We start from the raw sequence: 17271 nt of genomic DNA, 5'->3' as shown, positions 1-17271 counted from the left end.
CTAGTGATGGGGACCACACGCTGTGTGCCGTCTGTTGAAGGAGGTAAGCCTGCCACCCCGATAGAGATGCGTCCATGGTGAGAGTGGCTTCTACTATGGGGGTGGTGAAAGTTTTTCCCTGCAGAAGGTTTTCCCTTGAGCACCACTGCAGAGACTGAACGAGGGCTGTCGAGACAACCACTAGATCGTCCAACTGGCCGCTGACCGGACACTATTGGCTCGAGAGCCACTCCTGCATGGGGCGCATCTGTAGACAAGCTGAGGAACTAGGAAGATGCAGGAAGCTATCATATCCAGCAGCTGCATGGCCTTGCAAACAGCTACCCAGTGACTGACTACATAGAAGGGGGTATGGAACAGCAGGTTTTGAACCCTGTCGTTTGAGGGGAAAACAAGGCTTTCTTCTCTCCGAATCAAGGCCTCCAGAAACTGTTTGACTTGGCTGGGGACCAGACTTGATTTATTCTGGTTAATAGAGAATCACAGTCTGAATAGGAGATCTACTGTTGCCTGGACATTCACTAGAGACTTTCCATACGAGTCCCCTGTTATGAGCCAGTTGTCGAGGTGGGATACACAGTGATGGACTGCCTGCACACGTCAGCCGCTGCTACCGCCCATACCTTTGTAAACACCCTTGGGGCTGTGGCAATTTTGAACTGATAGTGTGTGTCCTCTATCATGAACCTGAGGTATTTTGTGTGCTGGCAACATTGAAATATGAAAGTATGTGTCTTTCGTGTCCAATGTGCCATGTAGTCCCCCTCTCACAGAAGTGGGATTACTTCCTGAAGAGTTGTCATCCTGAACATTTGTGGCTTGACATACTTCTCAGGATGCAGATCTAAAACAGGGGGCATGGTTAGATCCTTTTTGGGTACAGGGAAGTACAGTGAATAAATACCCTTGTTTACCTGCAGATGAGGGATGACTCTGATCACCGTTTTCCAGTCTGGTGACAGTCATCTGCTTCTGTAGATGGTACTGGGTTGGTCGGAGGAACTCGATGCAATACCCGTGGGCGATGTTCTTGAGTACCCACTGATCTGATGCGATCTCCTCCCATGGGTGGGAAAAACGATGTCAGACATCTCCCGACCAGGGAAGTGTGGGAGGGGACCCGGACTATCGAGTCACTTGGCGGCAGAGGCCGGGGAGCCTCGGGATGCAGAGTTTCGACTCTGCTTTCGCCCCACGTCCACCCCCGATGAAAAAGAAAAATCTCTGTTAAGATTGGAAATTACCAGAGGAGCCCTGTCCGGAGGCCTAGTTGAATCCTCCAGAGCTATACTGTGCATGGGGAAAGCGGGAGGACTGCCCTCGAAAGGACTGGCAGGCATTGGAGTTGCCATGGTGGACGAAGGGTTTAGCCGAGATCTGGCTGAGCGATTTACGAGTCTCGTGCTCCTTCTTAGCCGTATCCAGCACATCATCAACCGCTTTCCTAAAAAGGTTGGTGTCCTCCACAGGCTTGTTTATTATAAAAGCCTGCGTCTCTGGTTTGAACCCCGAATTCTTCTACCAGGAGTGGTGTTTCAGCAGGGTTCCCTGGACAAGGTCCAAGGTGTTTTTTAGGATATTCTGGGTGACTTGTCTGCACTCTGAAACCACTGCCAAAAGGCTTATGCAAGTAGGTTTCCGGGACATCCTGAAGGCCGTCCTGGACAAGGCCCCATTGAACGTTACTATAGCGAGGAGCGCAATGTTGTTGGCATTCCTGTTGGAAAACGCCATAGAGGTGATAATACGCTTGCCAAGGGCATATTACTTTTTGCAGTCTTTGTCAGGAGGGGTTTCTGATGAGGACAGCGGCACCGCTGCCCCCTTACGAGTAGTGGTGACAACCAGGGAGTCCGGGATGGCATGGCCCCTAATGTAGAGCAGGTCTGAAGGAGCCAGGCAGAATATTGTTTTCACACATAGGTTCACCCCACATGTGAGCGATGGGGTGGGCAATGAGGGGGCAGGCGCCTCTTGATTGAGTTCAATAAAGGAATGGCTTGGCTAACTGTGGTCTTTTCCTTAAGGATGTTTTCTATGAAGTCCGAATCAGGTACGGCTGTCATGATTCTGCTTGGTCGTCTGTTTCTTTCAGCCTGGAGGATTCGTCGCCGCTTGGCAGTGTCCATTTTTTCTTCCAACCTGGCCGCCGCCATGTTTGAAGGCTATTGGCTTTGTTGACATCGTCATCATTTAAGTGCCGTCCAGACATGTGTTCGGTGCGTCTCAACACTCGGTATGGTTTGCCGTGCTCAGCGCTTACTTGCGTTTTCTTCCTTGCCTTTTCCTGGTAGTGCCGCCCCTGGGTTGCGCTGCTGTGCTTTCTGTGCCTTAGTCTCATTCCTGGAACGTTGCCGCCATCCTTCGTACATCTTTTCTGGCTACAGCCTCTTTCCTGAGCTGTTTGTGGGTTCCCTCTTGAACCGCTGGACTAGTGCTTTCACCTTCCACCTGGCAGCGGCGATTGCCATTAGTCTTTCGGACATTACACTGTTACTTCCTGGATTCCTGGTTACTTCTCCTGAATCTCCTTCCCTGGAATTGGAGACCACATGGACCTCCCGGACACTTCTTCGGTCTGCCTTGATTGGGCGGTTGCCCTCGGTGCTAGCCTGGTTGGTCTTGAGCCAGCAGGGTGGCATCAGGGGAGACTCGCCCTTATCTCCACGAACCCCAGTCTACAAAAAAGAAAGAAAACCCTGCGAAGAAGACAACTGTAAAAACCAAACAGGTGAGAAAGGAATCTGAGTCCCCAGATTCTGACAACGGTTTTGTGTGTGGTAATCTGAAAGTGGTCAGCAGCTTTCTTCAGAAGTTTGTTGAAGATCATCTGGTCGTCTATTGGCGCTTCCAGAACATTTCTGTCCGGGTCAGTGTCATGTGGCGAGTTGTGACACGTGCCCTGGTCACCCGCAGGGTTAAAGTCTGGGTCCCAATAGGTGGCATTCTGGCTGCCCTGGCCATGGTCTTGGGTATAGGAAACATCCTGGCTACGATCATCTGGGTCATCCACAAAGACATCCATTTGGGGGTCCTGATGGGATTTCTCCAAGGAGGAGAATTGGTCACTGGGAGAGTGGAGCCTCTGGGACTTAGGAGGGATGGGGAACGGGTCCACATCCTTATGCTTCCTCAAAATGTCCTCGAATAGGCCTGTGAACTCGGCCATCCTGTTCATACAGGCCTCAAACCTGTCACTAGTCCATTCAGAGGAGTCTGAAGGATCTGGAGGGGGAAAGGGCCATGCAGGAGGAGCAGAGTTATGATGTAGGGCCCTAGAAAGAGGAGGGGAGGCCGGAGAATAGCCCTCGGGCGAAGATGTCGCCTTCCTGAGGTCCAAAACAGGCGAATTAGCCTTACAAAGCTTCTCCCGAAGCTTCGGGAGTATTTTCGCCATGTGGACCCGTTTTAGTGCGTCTTTGAGTGCTGCGCATCGTTAGGTTCTGTCGCAACTCGACGCTACTGCGACGGAAATAGATGTTTTAGAGGGAGCACCCACTACAGAAGGAGATTTAGTACTATGCGTAGGCTGCGAAGGCGGTTGCGCAGAGGGTGCCGAACCGCGATGTTTGTAAGGCCCAGCCGATGACTTCGACAGGCTTGTTGGCGTGGAAACTTTTCTCGACGGGTCCACCAGGTAGTGTTTGGGGGTTGTGTCCTTAGAAGCATCTGGTGCGTGAGTGTCCCAGTCACCGGGATGTGACTTCCCCATAGTACTGCCGGAGGCATGCCTGTCAGGGTCGGGCGGGGATGAGCCGCGGTTGACTCGTCTGAGGAGCTGGTGGGGGAGTGATTCTCAGCCTGCATGGCGTAGGCCGCCCAACATTTCATATGCCTGTCTTTCAGAGTCTTTAGCCGAAAGAGCTTACAGGCTTTACATAAGTGCTTGTCATGGTCACGAGGCAGACAGTGACTGCATCAGCAATGAGTGTCATTCCAGGGAATTTGCTGTTGGAAGACGGGCAACCTATAAAAGGAGTCCTCTCCATAGCAGAGGGAAGAGGCAGCCAGACCAAGAGAAAGGACACAGAAGAGGTAAAAGAAAGGCATTCTCAAGAGAAGACAATGAAACTGGGCCCCACTTTGTACTGTAAAGGCCGGGCCGGAGGGTCAAAGACACATGGAAAACAGTTGCGGATCAGCCCAAGATGGAAAGTCGGCGGACAGGACCAGTCGTCGAACAGCCGTCAAGTAGTCGTCGAAGGCAAGCGAAAACTGCCAAAGTCCAGTGAAGTAGCAAAATAAACTCTTACAAGCTCCTCATTATGTGCGGCAAACTAGCTAGGCAGAAAAAAACTATCTGGTGGGACCTCGAGACGTGAGAGGTTTTGGGTACACTACACGTCACGTTAGGGAGAGTGTTACAGTCACGCCCATGATGACATCCCTTTTCGATTTTTGAAAAAAAAGATGCAATACTCAGTAGATGTCAGACTATATGTACAGCATTGGATTCAAAGCAGATTCACAAGCATCAGATATACATTTTCAGCAGAAAAAAACATTGCATTCCTACAGAACAATAAAAGAGATGTACCTTTTTATAAAATAGCTGATCTCCTGGTGCTCTTGTTTTAAGAAATTCTTCACTGTTAAACACTCTGTGTTCATAATTAAGATGGCTTTTCACGTCCCTTTAATGTAAATGCAAGCTGATTAGAACATTTTAAAGTCCATGTGTGCAGTGAGGACATACACAAAAACTCACTTGAACAAGCATAGAGGCATGCACATTCTAGGTTTTTCTTTCTTGGAGTACAATACCTGGAACCAGATGCAAAAGAAAATACATGGTAATACCATGATGGCATCCTCTGCCATTGCTTTGGAGACAATAGGCAAGCTTGTATTCCGATGTTTGTGCTTTGAATCCCGACATAAGGTTCGGACCTTTAAAAGAAGAACCCAAAATCGAACAGCTCCATTCTTATTTTTTTTTACCAGCCGACCTTTCAGTAGTACAGTTGGTGCACATGTGTGTCCAATTGCTTCCATGTTTACAATGAATAACCAAATCTTATGAATGCTAGCCAACCTGATGCATTCTGGCTTCATGGCTAGTGCAATCAGAGTGGTAGCGGTTGACTTTCAAAGACAGGCCAGGTTGCCATAATAGCAATGCAAAGGTAAATAAGGACAGCCAGTGCATGGGTGGTGGTCACTGTGCCTTTTAATTATTTTCACAATAAAAGTGTAATGATCATTTTTGACTTTTTTTGTGATGCAGTCTGCAACCTGGAACCCTTTTGAAAAAAACAATGAATTTAATGTTTTTCCTTTTTTGTAAGCAAATTAATAATATTGTAAAAGTTCAATAATTCAGCTAAAAACAATACAAAAATAAAAAAATACTTTTCTTCCGCCCTCATCCTCTCCCCCTATGTTGCCAGCCTATCTTCCAGTCAAGACAAAAAGCTTTTTAAAAGGTTTTAAAAACAGATGTTTGGAAAATCAATCCAATTTCAGAGTATACTCTTGTCAGAGTATCCTGAGGGTCAGACAGAAGAGAAGTGCAGCCTATTACAAGGTCGGGAACACGAGATCACTAATGATGGGGAGAATAAGGTCATTAAGAATCAGAATTTTCATAAGCTGTCGAATGGCTCCAGGAAAAAGAGATTGATAGGGAGACACCCAACACCCAATACTGTCCCAGTACCGCCAACCATGATGGATTACCAATCAATCCCTCTTACTGAAAACAAACTATTTGAGGTCCTTCTCCAATTGGGGACCGGTAGGGGCTTCAAAACCACGGACAAAGATGACTATGCAGAACTTAGGCCTACTCTGATGTTGGCTCTATACTTACAATCAGTGCTTTACTAGTGCCTATTAAATCTCGCCCGAATGGGAGAAAAAAACCTTGAATATTCAGTACTACATTTGATGACCATTACATAGAAGCACCATAGAGCAGTACTAACACAGAAATGATGGTCCGAGAGACAGAGGCATAATAATCCTAGATTAAGTATAAGCAACCACCTTCGCTCCGGAATCTCAGTTCCACAGAAGCAGGATTGCCCCTACCACGAACATTCTTGGGGAAAATTGCATTTCCAGTCAGATGACATTCTCAGTCATGTTCCCTAATATGAAACTACGATATGCTCTAGAGCAATATTTTTTTATCAATGTAAGCCGGCTGAGAACCGACATTGCTACCTTTCTGCAACTGCAACTGATAACGAACCGGGAGCCAGAACTTCTAATTGCTCACAACTTGGCTTTGCAATTTTAAGCCATTGACTTTGGAGAAAACCCTTGTTATACATTAAAAGTATATGTGCTGTAGTTTATTTCATAACCTGTATTCCCAGGGCAATGAAAGAACCGTACATAATCATTGTTTAACAAATTATGTGTCTAGTTAATCTTCAAGTGGCAGAACTATCTTAGCACCAAAGCTTGGAAACATCCCTTCTTAAGATGCTAGGTCTATTTCAAGCCTCACCTTACTCTGCCAAACACAGCATAGTTATTCAGATAGAGCATTTTTTGGAAGACGGAAATCTACTACAATACCTCACTTTCAAGATTCGTTTCATCCTTCGAAGGAGACCTAGTAGTTTGAAATCAAAACTCTGTAGTTGTAAATCTACACATGGAAATCATTATTCACATCCTGTTAGCCAAACAGAATGTTTTGAATGCATTCATATACTACTGGTATTGGGTGCATCCTAACATTTTGACTTCAAAAGTAGCCAACAAATCAAAAGAAATCATCTCTGCTTTAGAAAAAACAGCAATGCAATTTCTTTCAATATGACAATCCAACCTAACTTAAAACAGCACAAATCTGTTCACTTAAACACTGTGTCTAATGCAAGCTCCTAAAACTATTCCAGTTCAATCAATTTTGAAATTAAAGTGCTCATTTTATAAATACAACTGAAATATTGCAAAAACTGCATGTCATTTAATAAGATGCTTTGTGTGCTTTACTCACTAGGAACCGAACGTACACCACCACAACTCCAAAACCTGTACTGCCATTAGCTCCATGTGCTAATAGCCTTACAGAACACAGGGGGAGTCATTATCGCTTGGGATAATAGCCCTTCACCAACTTATGGCCCTCAGTGAGCATTATCATACGATAACAACCCCCCTCCCTCAATCTAGAAAGATTCATTAGAAGCGAGGTACAACGTCATGTTATCACTGCAAAATATCACAGACAATCACTGTGAATCTCAAAATACCGAATTTCGGATTACCCATTTCACCACATGTGCATATGTGGGGGGGGGCTAAAGTTAAAACAAAATGTGATTGTTAGGGGGACCTGCGGGTGGGTCTCCCTCCACATTTATGGAATACATTACTCACCGTAATCTTATTTCTGATGCTTGTATCTGCTAAGATTCACATGCTATGCATAGGCCGACATCTAGTGGAAATATGAAAATAGGCATCTTTCATATCTAATGTTGCCATGTAGTCCCCCAGCTCTGGTAGTGGGATTACTTCTTGTAGCGTAGTCATGCAGAATATTTGTGGCTTGACACAGGTGTTTGCAGGGTGCAGGTCTAATACTGGGCACATTGTTAGATCTTTCTTTAGCACAAGGAAGTAGGTTGAATAGTACCCTTGTTTAACCTGGTTCGCTGGGACGATTTTGATGGTGTCCTTTAGCAGCAGCGTTGCGACTTCCTCTAGAAGGATGCGTTGCTCCTCTTTTGTGGTGGATCTTTGAAGGGGGGATGGCTGGAAGGTTGCTGCAATAACTCCACGCAATAACCGCCCGCTACGGTTGATAGCACTCACTTGTCTGAGGTGATTCCCTCTCATGCGTCGGTGAAGTGTGTTATACGCCCTCCTACTGGAGAGGCATGGGAGGGGACCTGAAGAAGGCAGTAATTGTTTAGGAAGTGTTGCTCCACCTCTGGAAGTGGAGAACCTCCCCTGGCCACGAGATCTACGCTTGCCCCTTTGGAAGCCTTGAGATGCTTGTCCTTGATTGGAACACCAGGATGAGCCCTGATTTTGGCTATATCCGGAACCCCTCTGTGAGTTTTGTCCTCTAAAGTGACGATAACTGCTTACGACTCTTTGGCTTGACGGTTTATTAGTGAGCTGGCCTGTCATACTCCTCCTTGGCCGACTTTAGGACATCCTCAACCGCTTTCCCGAACAGGACATTAGGTTCGAAAGCATTGTTATGATCCTACCTGCATTATCTGCGGCATCCAAGTAATTTTTTAGGATGCAGTTAGACACCGCCTTTCCTTCCACCACTGCGAGAGAAAGTTGGGACTTCAGAGGTTCTGGGGCTGAGGCCACAAAAGTTGCAATCTCCTCCCACTTGGGGCAGTTGCAACTTGCCAATAAGGTGGTATTGTTGGCAATTCTTGTTTGAAAAGCTGCTGAGGTGGCCACTTTCCTCCCGAGAGTGTAAAGCTTCTTGCTCTCTTTATCGGGGGGTGCTTCCGATGCAGCTAGAGGTGTTCCTGCCCTTTTCTGTGTTGTGGTCACTACTAGTGAATCTGGTTTTAATTGGCCCCTGATGTACAAGGGTTCTGTGGATGTAGGGCCGAACATTTTCTCAATACGCAGGTTCATCGCACGCGTTTGACAGAATTTCTAGAGAAGGATGAAATCTTCTCTGTATAGACTGAAGAATGGGTATAAATGGGGTAACAGCCTTCCCCCCCCAATATGTCCTCTACAAACTCCTTGTCCAATTGCGTTTCATGGGTCTGAATCTGGAAATGCTCTGCTGCTTTTATGAGCATATCATTAAATTGAAGTTGGTTGTCCACCGGTGAGTCTGCCACTGGCGGGTCTAAGTGATCAGGAGAGGGTAAGATGTAAACGTCTTCTTCATCCTCATTGTGGTAAGAATCTACCTCCCCTGGGGTATCATGCTCCTCAGAGTCTGTATTGGGATCATAGAGATCATAATGGACTGGGTCTTGCTGAGGGGTAACTAGAAGGGTGTCTGGACGTGGTCTTTTTGCTGGGGGTTGAGTAGACGTGGCGCCACTAGTTGGTGCTGTGTTCTGTAAGCTTTCCATAGCCTGGGGATTTTTATCAAAACAGTCTGCCATGAAGGACATGCGTGACATCACTCTATCACTATCTTCAGAGGACCATTGAGAGGAACTTGTTATAGTTTTAGGAGTATGAGGTATTTCTGGGTTAGAGTAGCAAGTTCTCCCTTTAAGGCGAGTCTCCAGGACATGTTTTTTCACTCTGTTTTTTGCCGATTTTAACGTTAATGTGAATTGTCAAATTTTGGCTGACGGGAGGTCGGGTCAGAGCTGTGTCAGCTGTCGGCAGCTGTTTTGGACACAGCATCTGCATCGCCTTTGTGGATGCAGTCGCCGTCACACTAGGGATAGTATTACTGGCACGCCCTGTCGACGTCACTTTTCAAGTTTGGCAAACAACAACTGTAATACTCTGCAGCTTCCACTAGATGTCGGCCTATGCACAGCATGTGATCTAAGCAGATTCCACAAGCCTCAGATTATATACACATACATATATATATACATATATATATATATTTCAGTTGTGAACAGCATACTGAAATGCCGTTCCATCGAGCAGCACTTCTCACATAACAGTTCCAAACACGAAGTTCCAGACACCTCGTCGCGGAGGAAAATCAACAAAGAAACTGTGTGGGTTGTATGAAGTTAACAACCTTTATTTCATAGTTGGCAGTTTAAAAAAGATCAAAGTATCCCAGTCAAATTGTTGCCAGACGGCAGCCTGACGCGTTTTGCCACAACCTAGTGGCTTGTTCACAGTAAAATGGGGTGAAAAAGAATTCTGTGTTTTGGGATTTGCATTTTTTATTTTCACATCCTATCAGCACGCCTTTCCCAGAGCTTTGTCTTCTTGGCAAAACTTGATGTATTTAACTCTCTAATCACAACAAGCAACTAATAACTATAGAAACAGTATTTGCACCCCCTTCCTTAAATAATGCAAAGTAACATCTGCATTTTCCATAATGAGAAATCGAATGCAAAGCCCTGACTCTTGTATTCTCTTTCACTCTCGCTCTGGGTGCCAGACCCTCTAATCCCTTGTAGTGTAATGCTACCCTTCCACATTCAACACACAACCAGCCTCGGTCTAGAACGCGAACACAACCCCCTTTCTCTTTCTCGTTCATGGGATTGTTAAATGTCGATAATCCTTCAGGCACAGCATATGGTAACCAGACTCAAACTCGGTTTCCAACCTGGAGCATAGTAGGTTTGACTCCTTTTCTACAGTTTTATTTATTTGAAGTATTATAATATGCAGAATTGTAGTAAACAGCTTAAAACCGCACTGCAGGGAGGGATGTACAAAGTGAACTAGGGGACATAACTCCTAGCAATGCACAAGGTAAAAGCAAATGTATAATGATGAAAGAACAGGAAAGGGAAGCCATTCCTGAGCTGCTGTCCTCCTTGGCAAGCATCAACTGACCGACACAGACCCTTACCTGGTGCTGATGCTCTAGAGTGTGGAGCAAAGGGGACAGGACCACACGTGCAAGAGAAGGAATTTTACCCCCTGGGAATTTTACTTACAATGCAATGTAAATTCCAAAATAACATTGATAACATTGACTTTGGAGAGAGCACACTGCATAGCCATCATTTACAATTACCTATGTAGATAATAAAAGTATATGCAGTGATTCGACAGGGGAGTCATTAGCTGCATCTCACTAATGAGGGAGCAGCAGCCACTGGCCTTTACCCTGCCAGCTATCAAAGTAGAAGACATGCCCCGTACACTATGCAAGCTAATCAGGGCTTTAGGTGGTGGCTCTGCTGAGGTGGTTGGCTCAATGGAGTGGGTGTTGAAGACAGAGGTTAACCAAGATTTCCGTTCGCAATTGTGACAGGTTTGGGACTAGATACATCTTCATTCCACTGTGGGTCCTACTGCAGTGCCATGCACTCACGTATGCCCAAACTCAGCGTGCTAGACTGTCGCTGCCAATTCCATGGGAGCCACCGGGCTCATGGACAGCCGCAGACAGTCTCCCAGGAGCATTACAGGTCGCCACCGAGAAGGCTGTGCGGTTACAGACAGTTTTCTGCAATCATTCCATTGGGAGTGAGATGTCTGCAGTCAACGTGGTATGATCACTCTAGGTGAAGTGAAAGAGAGAAGCACGACTTATGTTTTTCCTCACGTTTTAATTACCCCCACCGTACCGGACCACTCCAGGACCATTTCGATATTTCTTACTCATAGAAGGTGGAGAATGGGGTGCATCAAATAGTATGGTGTTAACCTCGGCCAATGAGGTAACTGTGGTTTAGCAGCGGCAATGCAGCATTTAAAGTTGCCCAAAAAATGATTAACATATAGCCTCCCACCTCTTCTGCTAAGGGAAGGGGGGTCAATTATAGAGCCTCCCAGCTCTATGCAAGGAGAAGGGAGGCCAATTACATAGCCTCCCACCTCTATGCTAGGAGAAGGGAGGCCAATTACATAGCCTCCCACCTCTATGCTAGGGGAAGGGAGACCAATTATATAGCCTCCCACCTCAATGCTAGGGGAAGGGAGACCAATTACATAGCCTCCCACCTCTATGCTAGGGGAAGGCAGGCCAATTATGTTATAGAAAAATGCCGGCGACCCGCATAAACTGCCTCAGATATTTCAGATCATTTTAATGAAATAGAAATAGTGGCTGAAAGGTTCTGCAGGGAAGGCTCTCATGAAACACCCCGAAGCAAGGATAATGGAAGAGTGACCATGACAGTCACTGTCACATCAACAACCTAAAATGTTTTTTTCTCCTCCAAAGAATAGAAAATATAAGGATCTTTTTTATAAAGATAAAGGGGAGGTTGAGGCGGGGATAGTTGAAAGATAAAACAAACGCGTTTCCAATACTTTTTAAAGTGGAATATAAAATGCATTAATAACTTAACAAAAGCACTAAAAAGCTGCAAAGAAACATTCTTATCATGGGTCGTGGCATTAAAGTTCACACTAATGATGACGACACTCTTGCGCCAGGCAGTGAAAGGCAATAATGTTGGTTTTATTTGGTAACAAATTAGAACAGAACTTAAAATACAATGCTCATTTGTATTATTTACCTGAAAATAGAGACAATAAACTTCAAAGCAATACTCTGTATTTCTGAGTTCAAGTTCTTCTGCCAAATCTTTCGTCTCATTCGTAGTTCTTCAAGCTCTATACCCGAGTTGAGGTGAGCACATTCCAAGTCAAAGTACAAACGTAGACCTTTAACTCTAGAAAGTAAACGGACATGTTCATCTAGGGCACAATGACATTTCAGAAATATTAGTAGTGTATGTTTAGAATGATGGCCACCAATGGTGAAAATTGGTCGATTTACTTTTGCTGAGAAAACAACTACTTACAGAGTAGTGAAAACTGTGACACCATTTTAAATACACCACCAGTGTTTCACTGCCTTTGCTTTGTGACAGTAGTACACTTGTTCTTCTACATTCATCACATGCATTTAGGGTTTATTTAAACATGTATTAAAAGGGGAGACATCAAAATATTAAATCAAAGACTTTCATAATATCAACACAAATATTTCATAGGAGATGGGAGACTGACATTGTTCATCAGCATGAATATTAGGCTGCATCACAAGAAAAAGAGCACATGGCCATTAACATTCACTCACAGTAACACAATTATGGAACTTGGAATATCGGATGGTCAGGTAAAACCACTTTAAGAAAGAAATCGGTACTCCAGCATCGACTGGTCAATCTTTTGACACTCATGGTTTGGGTGTATGGTGTGGTTCTTACACACCCCACTCAATTGTATTTCTCGGCTATGGGCCCAGATGGGATCCCAGTTATAGTTTTCAAGCTAAATCCGGAGCTATGGCCGGTGTGTTGGCTGCACTTTTTAATAACATATCAGTGGGCGGCCCTTTGCCATCAACCTGGCATGCTTCTTATATTGTGGCAATATATAAGAAGGGGGAGCCAAAATCCAGGTAATTATCGACCCATCGCATTATTAGACACCTCTTCAAATATCTTTACATCGTTACACCTGGATGATCTCTCAGTTTGGGCATGAACAATAAATCACCAGCCAAAGTACCAACTCGTGCACCTCCATTCTAAGACAAAAACAATAGAGGTGAGATTGAATAACAGAGGGACAACGGTACTGCTTTAGAGAATTTTGTCGGACTCAGACAGGGTTGCGTCCTAGCCCCAGCGCTTTTTAACTTATAACCTATCTGACCATATTGATCACCTGTCCTGTTGCAACTTGTTTGCACCTAAGCTGGTAAATCTCTATATTCTGGCACTGTTTGCGGATGGCATTGGCTCCTTCATCTCCTTGAAAGTCTGTATCTGTACTTGAGGAATAATAATGAAGCAATAAAAACGGAGATTGGTAGCATTACGGTCTGGTAATGCCCTAGGGCGTCAGTTACAAGCCTGAGAAAAGCGAGAGCTTTAACATAAGCCCTAGGGTCTTGCCAGACCGATAATGCCTCCGTCCAAAGATTCTATTCCTATTAGTACCCCGGCATGTCATAACAGTGTACTAAAAGCATTTCTTTCTCAAGCAGAGAAATGGCATCAAAACCGATTCACCACTCGAGAAAAAAAAAAGGAAAAAAATATGGCCATCAGGGAACAGGTTGAAGGGACTACACGTAGTCCCTTATCCCTTTCCATGGCGGCCATTGATATTAATAGAAAAGAAAAATAAAATGGCCACCATGGAAAGGGGAGAAGGGACTATGTGTAGTCCATTCACCCCTGTCCATGGCGGCCAAAGAAAATTGTAAACCAACAAAATGACCGCCATGGAAATGGTAGAAGGGACTACACATAGTCCCTTCTCCCTTTCCATGGCGGCTAATCACGCACCGGAGATGCTCTAGGAACAGTCATGTTCCCGGCGCAAGAGAGGGACAGTGCTGCAGCAGGTTAATGGGGAGCGGGAGGGGCGACTTAAATATGTGTAAAGGGGGGGTGAGATGCAGGATCGGTGATGCAGGGAAGAGCACTTACCCGATTCCTCGCAAGGGAAGATGGCGGCCTCACGCTCCGAGGAGGCTTGGAGCGGGGTCTTTCCCTGTGTGTTAAGGACCCTGTTTCAAGTCTCCCCATTGGCAGGGAGGCCGCCACACACCCCTCGCCGTCTACGAATATGGAGTTCAACCCTGCAAAGTCAGCGATCATGCCAATTTCTGACCGTAGGGCTAAAACCAGGAATTTTAACTGGTGAATCTATGAAGCCAGGTTAGCTAAAGTGGACAGTCTGAAATTCCTCAGTATTTTTATTCAAGCTGATAGTGGCTTTTGCAAAGGCATCATGAAGTAGACGCAGACAACAGATTCAAAATTGGTTCTCAAAAGCTTTATAAAACTTAAAAAGCAGGGTGGAGAAAGGCCTACCTTGCCCTATGCTAAGGTGGGATTTCCCTACCTAAAGAATACTAAGGGCAGTCTGTCAGGAAGTCCAAATCAAAAGTATGTCTGTGTCCAAAACCTATACTTTCCATCACAACTAACTGTATACAATGTGTAGGGATGTCAGCCTCAAAAGAATAGTGTGCAAAATAAAGTTCAGAGCTTCTTCCAGCTCTTGGCAGTTTCCCCAAGTTCGAAACAGTCCATAAGATATTGGGATTCCCTTCCCCAAGACTTAAAAACTACCAGCTTTCAATAACAACACAGTCCCTTGGGACGTTTCCCAGCTCTTTGATATCAATACGATTCACCAGTTCACATAGGCAGCTCTGTTTCTTGCCTTCCAAATCACATACAAGGTTATTGCAAAACACAAGCTCCTTTATGTAAACTTTCATTGACTTTTCCACACAGGGGGGGCACTTGGTCTGGGCACAGTTGACGCCACCACACGGTCCACCCATTTCAAGGCACACAACCAATACCCCTTCTTGATTGCTTGCATTAACAATTGGCCAGTGAGTTTAGTGGATTTCCCAGTTTCACATGACTCTTTACCATGGCTTGGTTGGCCACCATGCACTTTATTACACTTTTTTGTACTCCTCTGGCTCTTGCCAACAAAGGTTCCTCTTAACCTGAAGTTCATGGACCCCTTTAAGCTGCTTTGGGCCAATACTTGGTTTCTCATCTCCTACCCTTCATGGTATTCTCGTACACCAATACTGGTGTCTCAGACAATACATTCTGTGGTATCTGTTATACACACCACCTTTCTTTCACTCCATTCATAAGTGCTCAAAACTTGCTTTTACTATGTGCAGCATTCAAAAGTGCTTATGTCTTTCAATTCATTTGGTATTCCAAAACCCCAGTTTCAGCTTTCAAAAGTGCTCACAATAACCGTCAGTTTGTTCAGGATTCGAAAGTACTTGTTTCACATTCCTGGAGTGCCCCGGTATGAGTGTTTCCTTCATTTCCACTCACTGGTTGCACACGGCAGCTCCCTTCGGTTAGTTGCCCTTAGCGACGGGACTTGGAACGCGCCTCCTTCTGCTTTCTGGCTTCCACGAGTGGTTTTCCTTTGCGGCATCCGCAGAGAGCACCACTCACTCTCCTGGTTTCCCACGGCAGTTGGGACTCTTAGGCACACCACAGCTCCTGCTGTGTATACCCGATGAAGAGGGCAGGAGGACTTCCAGAACCTCTAGCGGCCGACCTCAGCCCCAGCGCTCGCTCTCCTGCCCGACACAGCTTCTAGCTGCCATGTCTCCAGCTCCCTTCTCTCCAGCTCGTTCCTCCTTCTGTGCAGCAGGAATTTTTATATCCCATAGGTGTGTTAAGTGACCTCATGTGTGTCATTAAATCCAATTGCCCGACTATGGTAAAAACCATTAGGTGGATATGCCTGGTTGTTCCACCTGTATATCTCCATAGGTCTCTTCTTTGTCTCAGTACCAGAGTGGTGGTTGGGGATGTCTGAATTAATAAAGGCAATGTATACCTGCGTTGCCTCCTCCTCGTCTTGGTACCTGACTGATGTGTGTGTCTCAAACAAATGAGGATGTGCCCTCCTAGTTGATCTCTTCCTCATCCCAGTGTTGAGGTGGTGTTTCAGGGGAACAGTTTGGGGGGAAGAAAAGGGAAAGCACTGACAGCCTACAAAGGCTTGAGGGATAGAGGGTAATGAAAGGGGGATACCATGTTTCATCTAAGGATGTCCTCTGCCCACTCCCCAAGTTCCCTCCACCCAGGTGATCCTCCCTTGCATATCCACCCCTAGGGTCAGGATCTAAAAGCTATGGCCTTTCCCTGGCCACCTGAGAGGATTCAGGGGGAAAAGAAGGGCGGACACCCTCAGGTTCTTCATATTTTGTAGACCTTGACACAAACATAGTACCAAAGCCGTTGCATTGTTTGGCACAAATGCGCAGGATCTGAGCTAGACTCTGTTAATTCTCCATGCTGCCCCTACTACGATACTATGTGGGCAGAGTTTTAATCTCCATAGCCTAAGGGCTTAAAAACATTGGTGTGTTCCCTTTGGAAGAAATTGCTAGGACTTCCAGGTTTTCTGACGTGTGTGCTAATCAAACATGAATTACATATACAATCAGGGAGATTTTTTATCTCTTGGTATAAATTAAAACTATATGTAAAGATTTGAAATCCCCCTTCGTTCTCTTTGTTAATTGATTTGCACATCTTGATGCAGTCAAGACAGTCAATGGTTCTTAATGAATTCATAACAGACTGCGATTGAATTTTGTCTGATTGGTGCCTTCAGAAAGATAAACTCCTTATTAATCCCAATAGTTTGAAAAGAAAAGCTGGGATATTGGAATGAAGTCGAGACCAGGAGGTTATTGCCAAATATAAGCTATGTAAGTATGGGAAGATGCACTATCAAGTCACTGCACTACCAAAATATCTTTGCGAATTTCGTAGCCCATTTTACCACCATATTTGTATGCATTTTAGATTAAATCTGCTGGGTACCCTTGAGAGATGAGGACCAATTAGGAGCATTGTGATTTGTGATCGGTGCTGTAAAATTTGTCTTGATGACTCCTCATTAGAAACACTAAAGTAGCTTGTGTTACACTGCAGTGAAACTCAACCTAAGAAGGTGTCTTTTAAGGAGGGAAATGTGTACACATACTAACGACTCCCTATCTCAAAGGACTTCTGGCACTGACTCTTAAATGGGTCATCAAATCTCCTTAATAATTGCCTTGGTCCAGAGACTTATCAGCATTTATGCTCTTTTGGGGGAAAAGGTTTACTATTCTGTAGATCTTAAAATATAGATTTTAATGTAATACGACAGAACATTTAATGGCCATAATGTATTGAAATGTTA

At 45.1% G+C, this 17271-nt stretch overlaps 1 protein-coding gene across 1 annotated transcript in view; it reads right to left on the bottom strand.

Annotated features, from left to right (window-relative positions):
• DENND3 (DENN domain containing 3) overlaps nucleotides 1-17271 on the bottom strand; it is a 1010513-nt gene that overhangs the window by 567741 nt on the left and 425501 nt on the right. Inside the window, exons 9-10 of the mRNA XM_069621709.1 lie at nucleotides 12078-12233; nucleotides 4538-4634 (exon numbers count right to left, since the gene is read on the bottom strand). Coding sequence (XP_069477810.1) covers nucleotides 4538-4634; nucleotides 12078-12233 — 253 coding nt within the window. The remainder of the gene's footprint in view (nucleotides 1-4537; nucleotides 4635-12077; nucleotides 12234-17271) is intronic.

The sequence above is a fragment of the Ambystoma mexicanum genome, chromosome 5q (assembly GCF_040938575.1).
Source record: "Ambystoma mexicanum isolate Mex_15411 chromosome 5q, UKY_AmexF1_1, whole genome shotgun sequence".
NCBI lineage: Eukaryota > Metazoa > Chordata > Amphibia > Caudata > Ambystomatidae > Ambystoma > Ambystoma mexicanum.
Note: the sequence above shows the minus strand (reverse complement) of the source record. Positions and strands in the feature narration are given on the sequence as shown.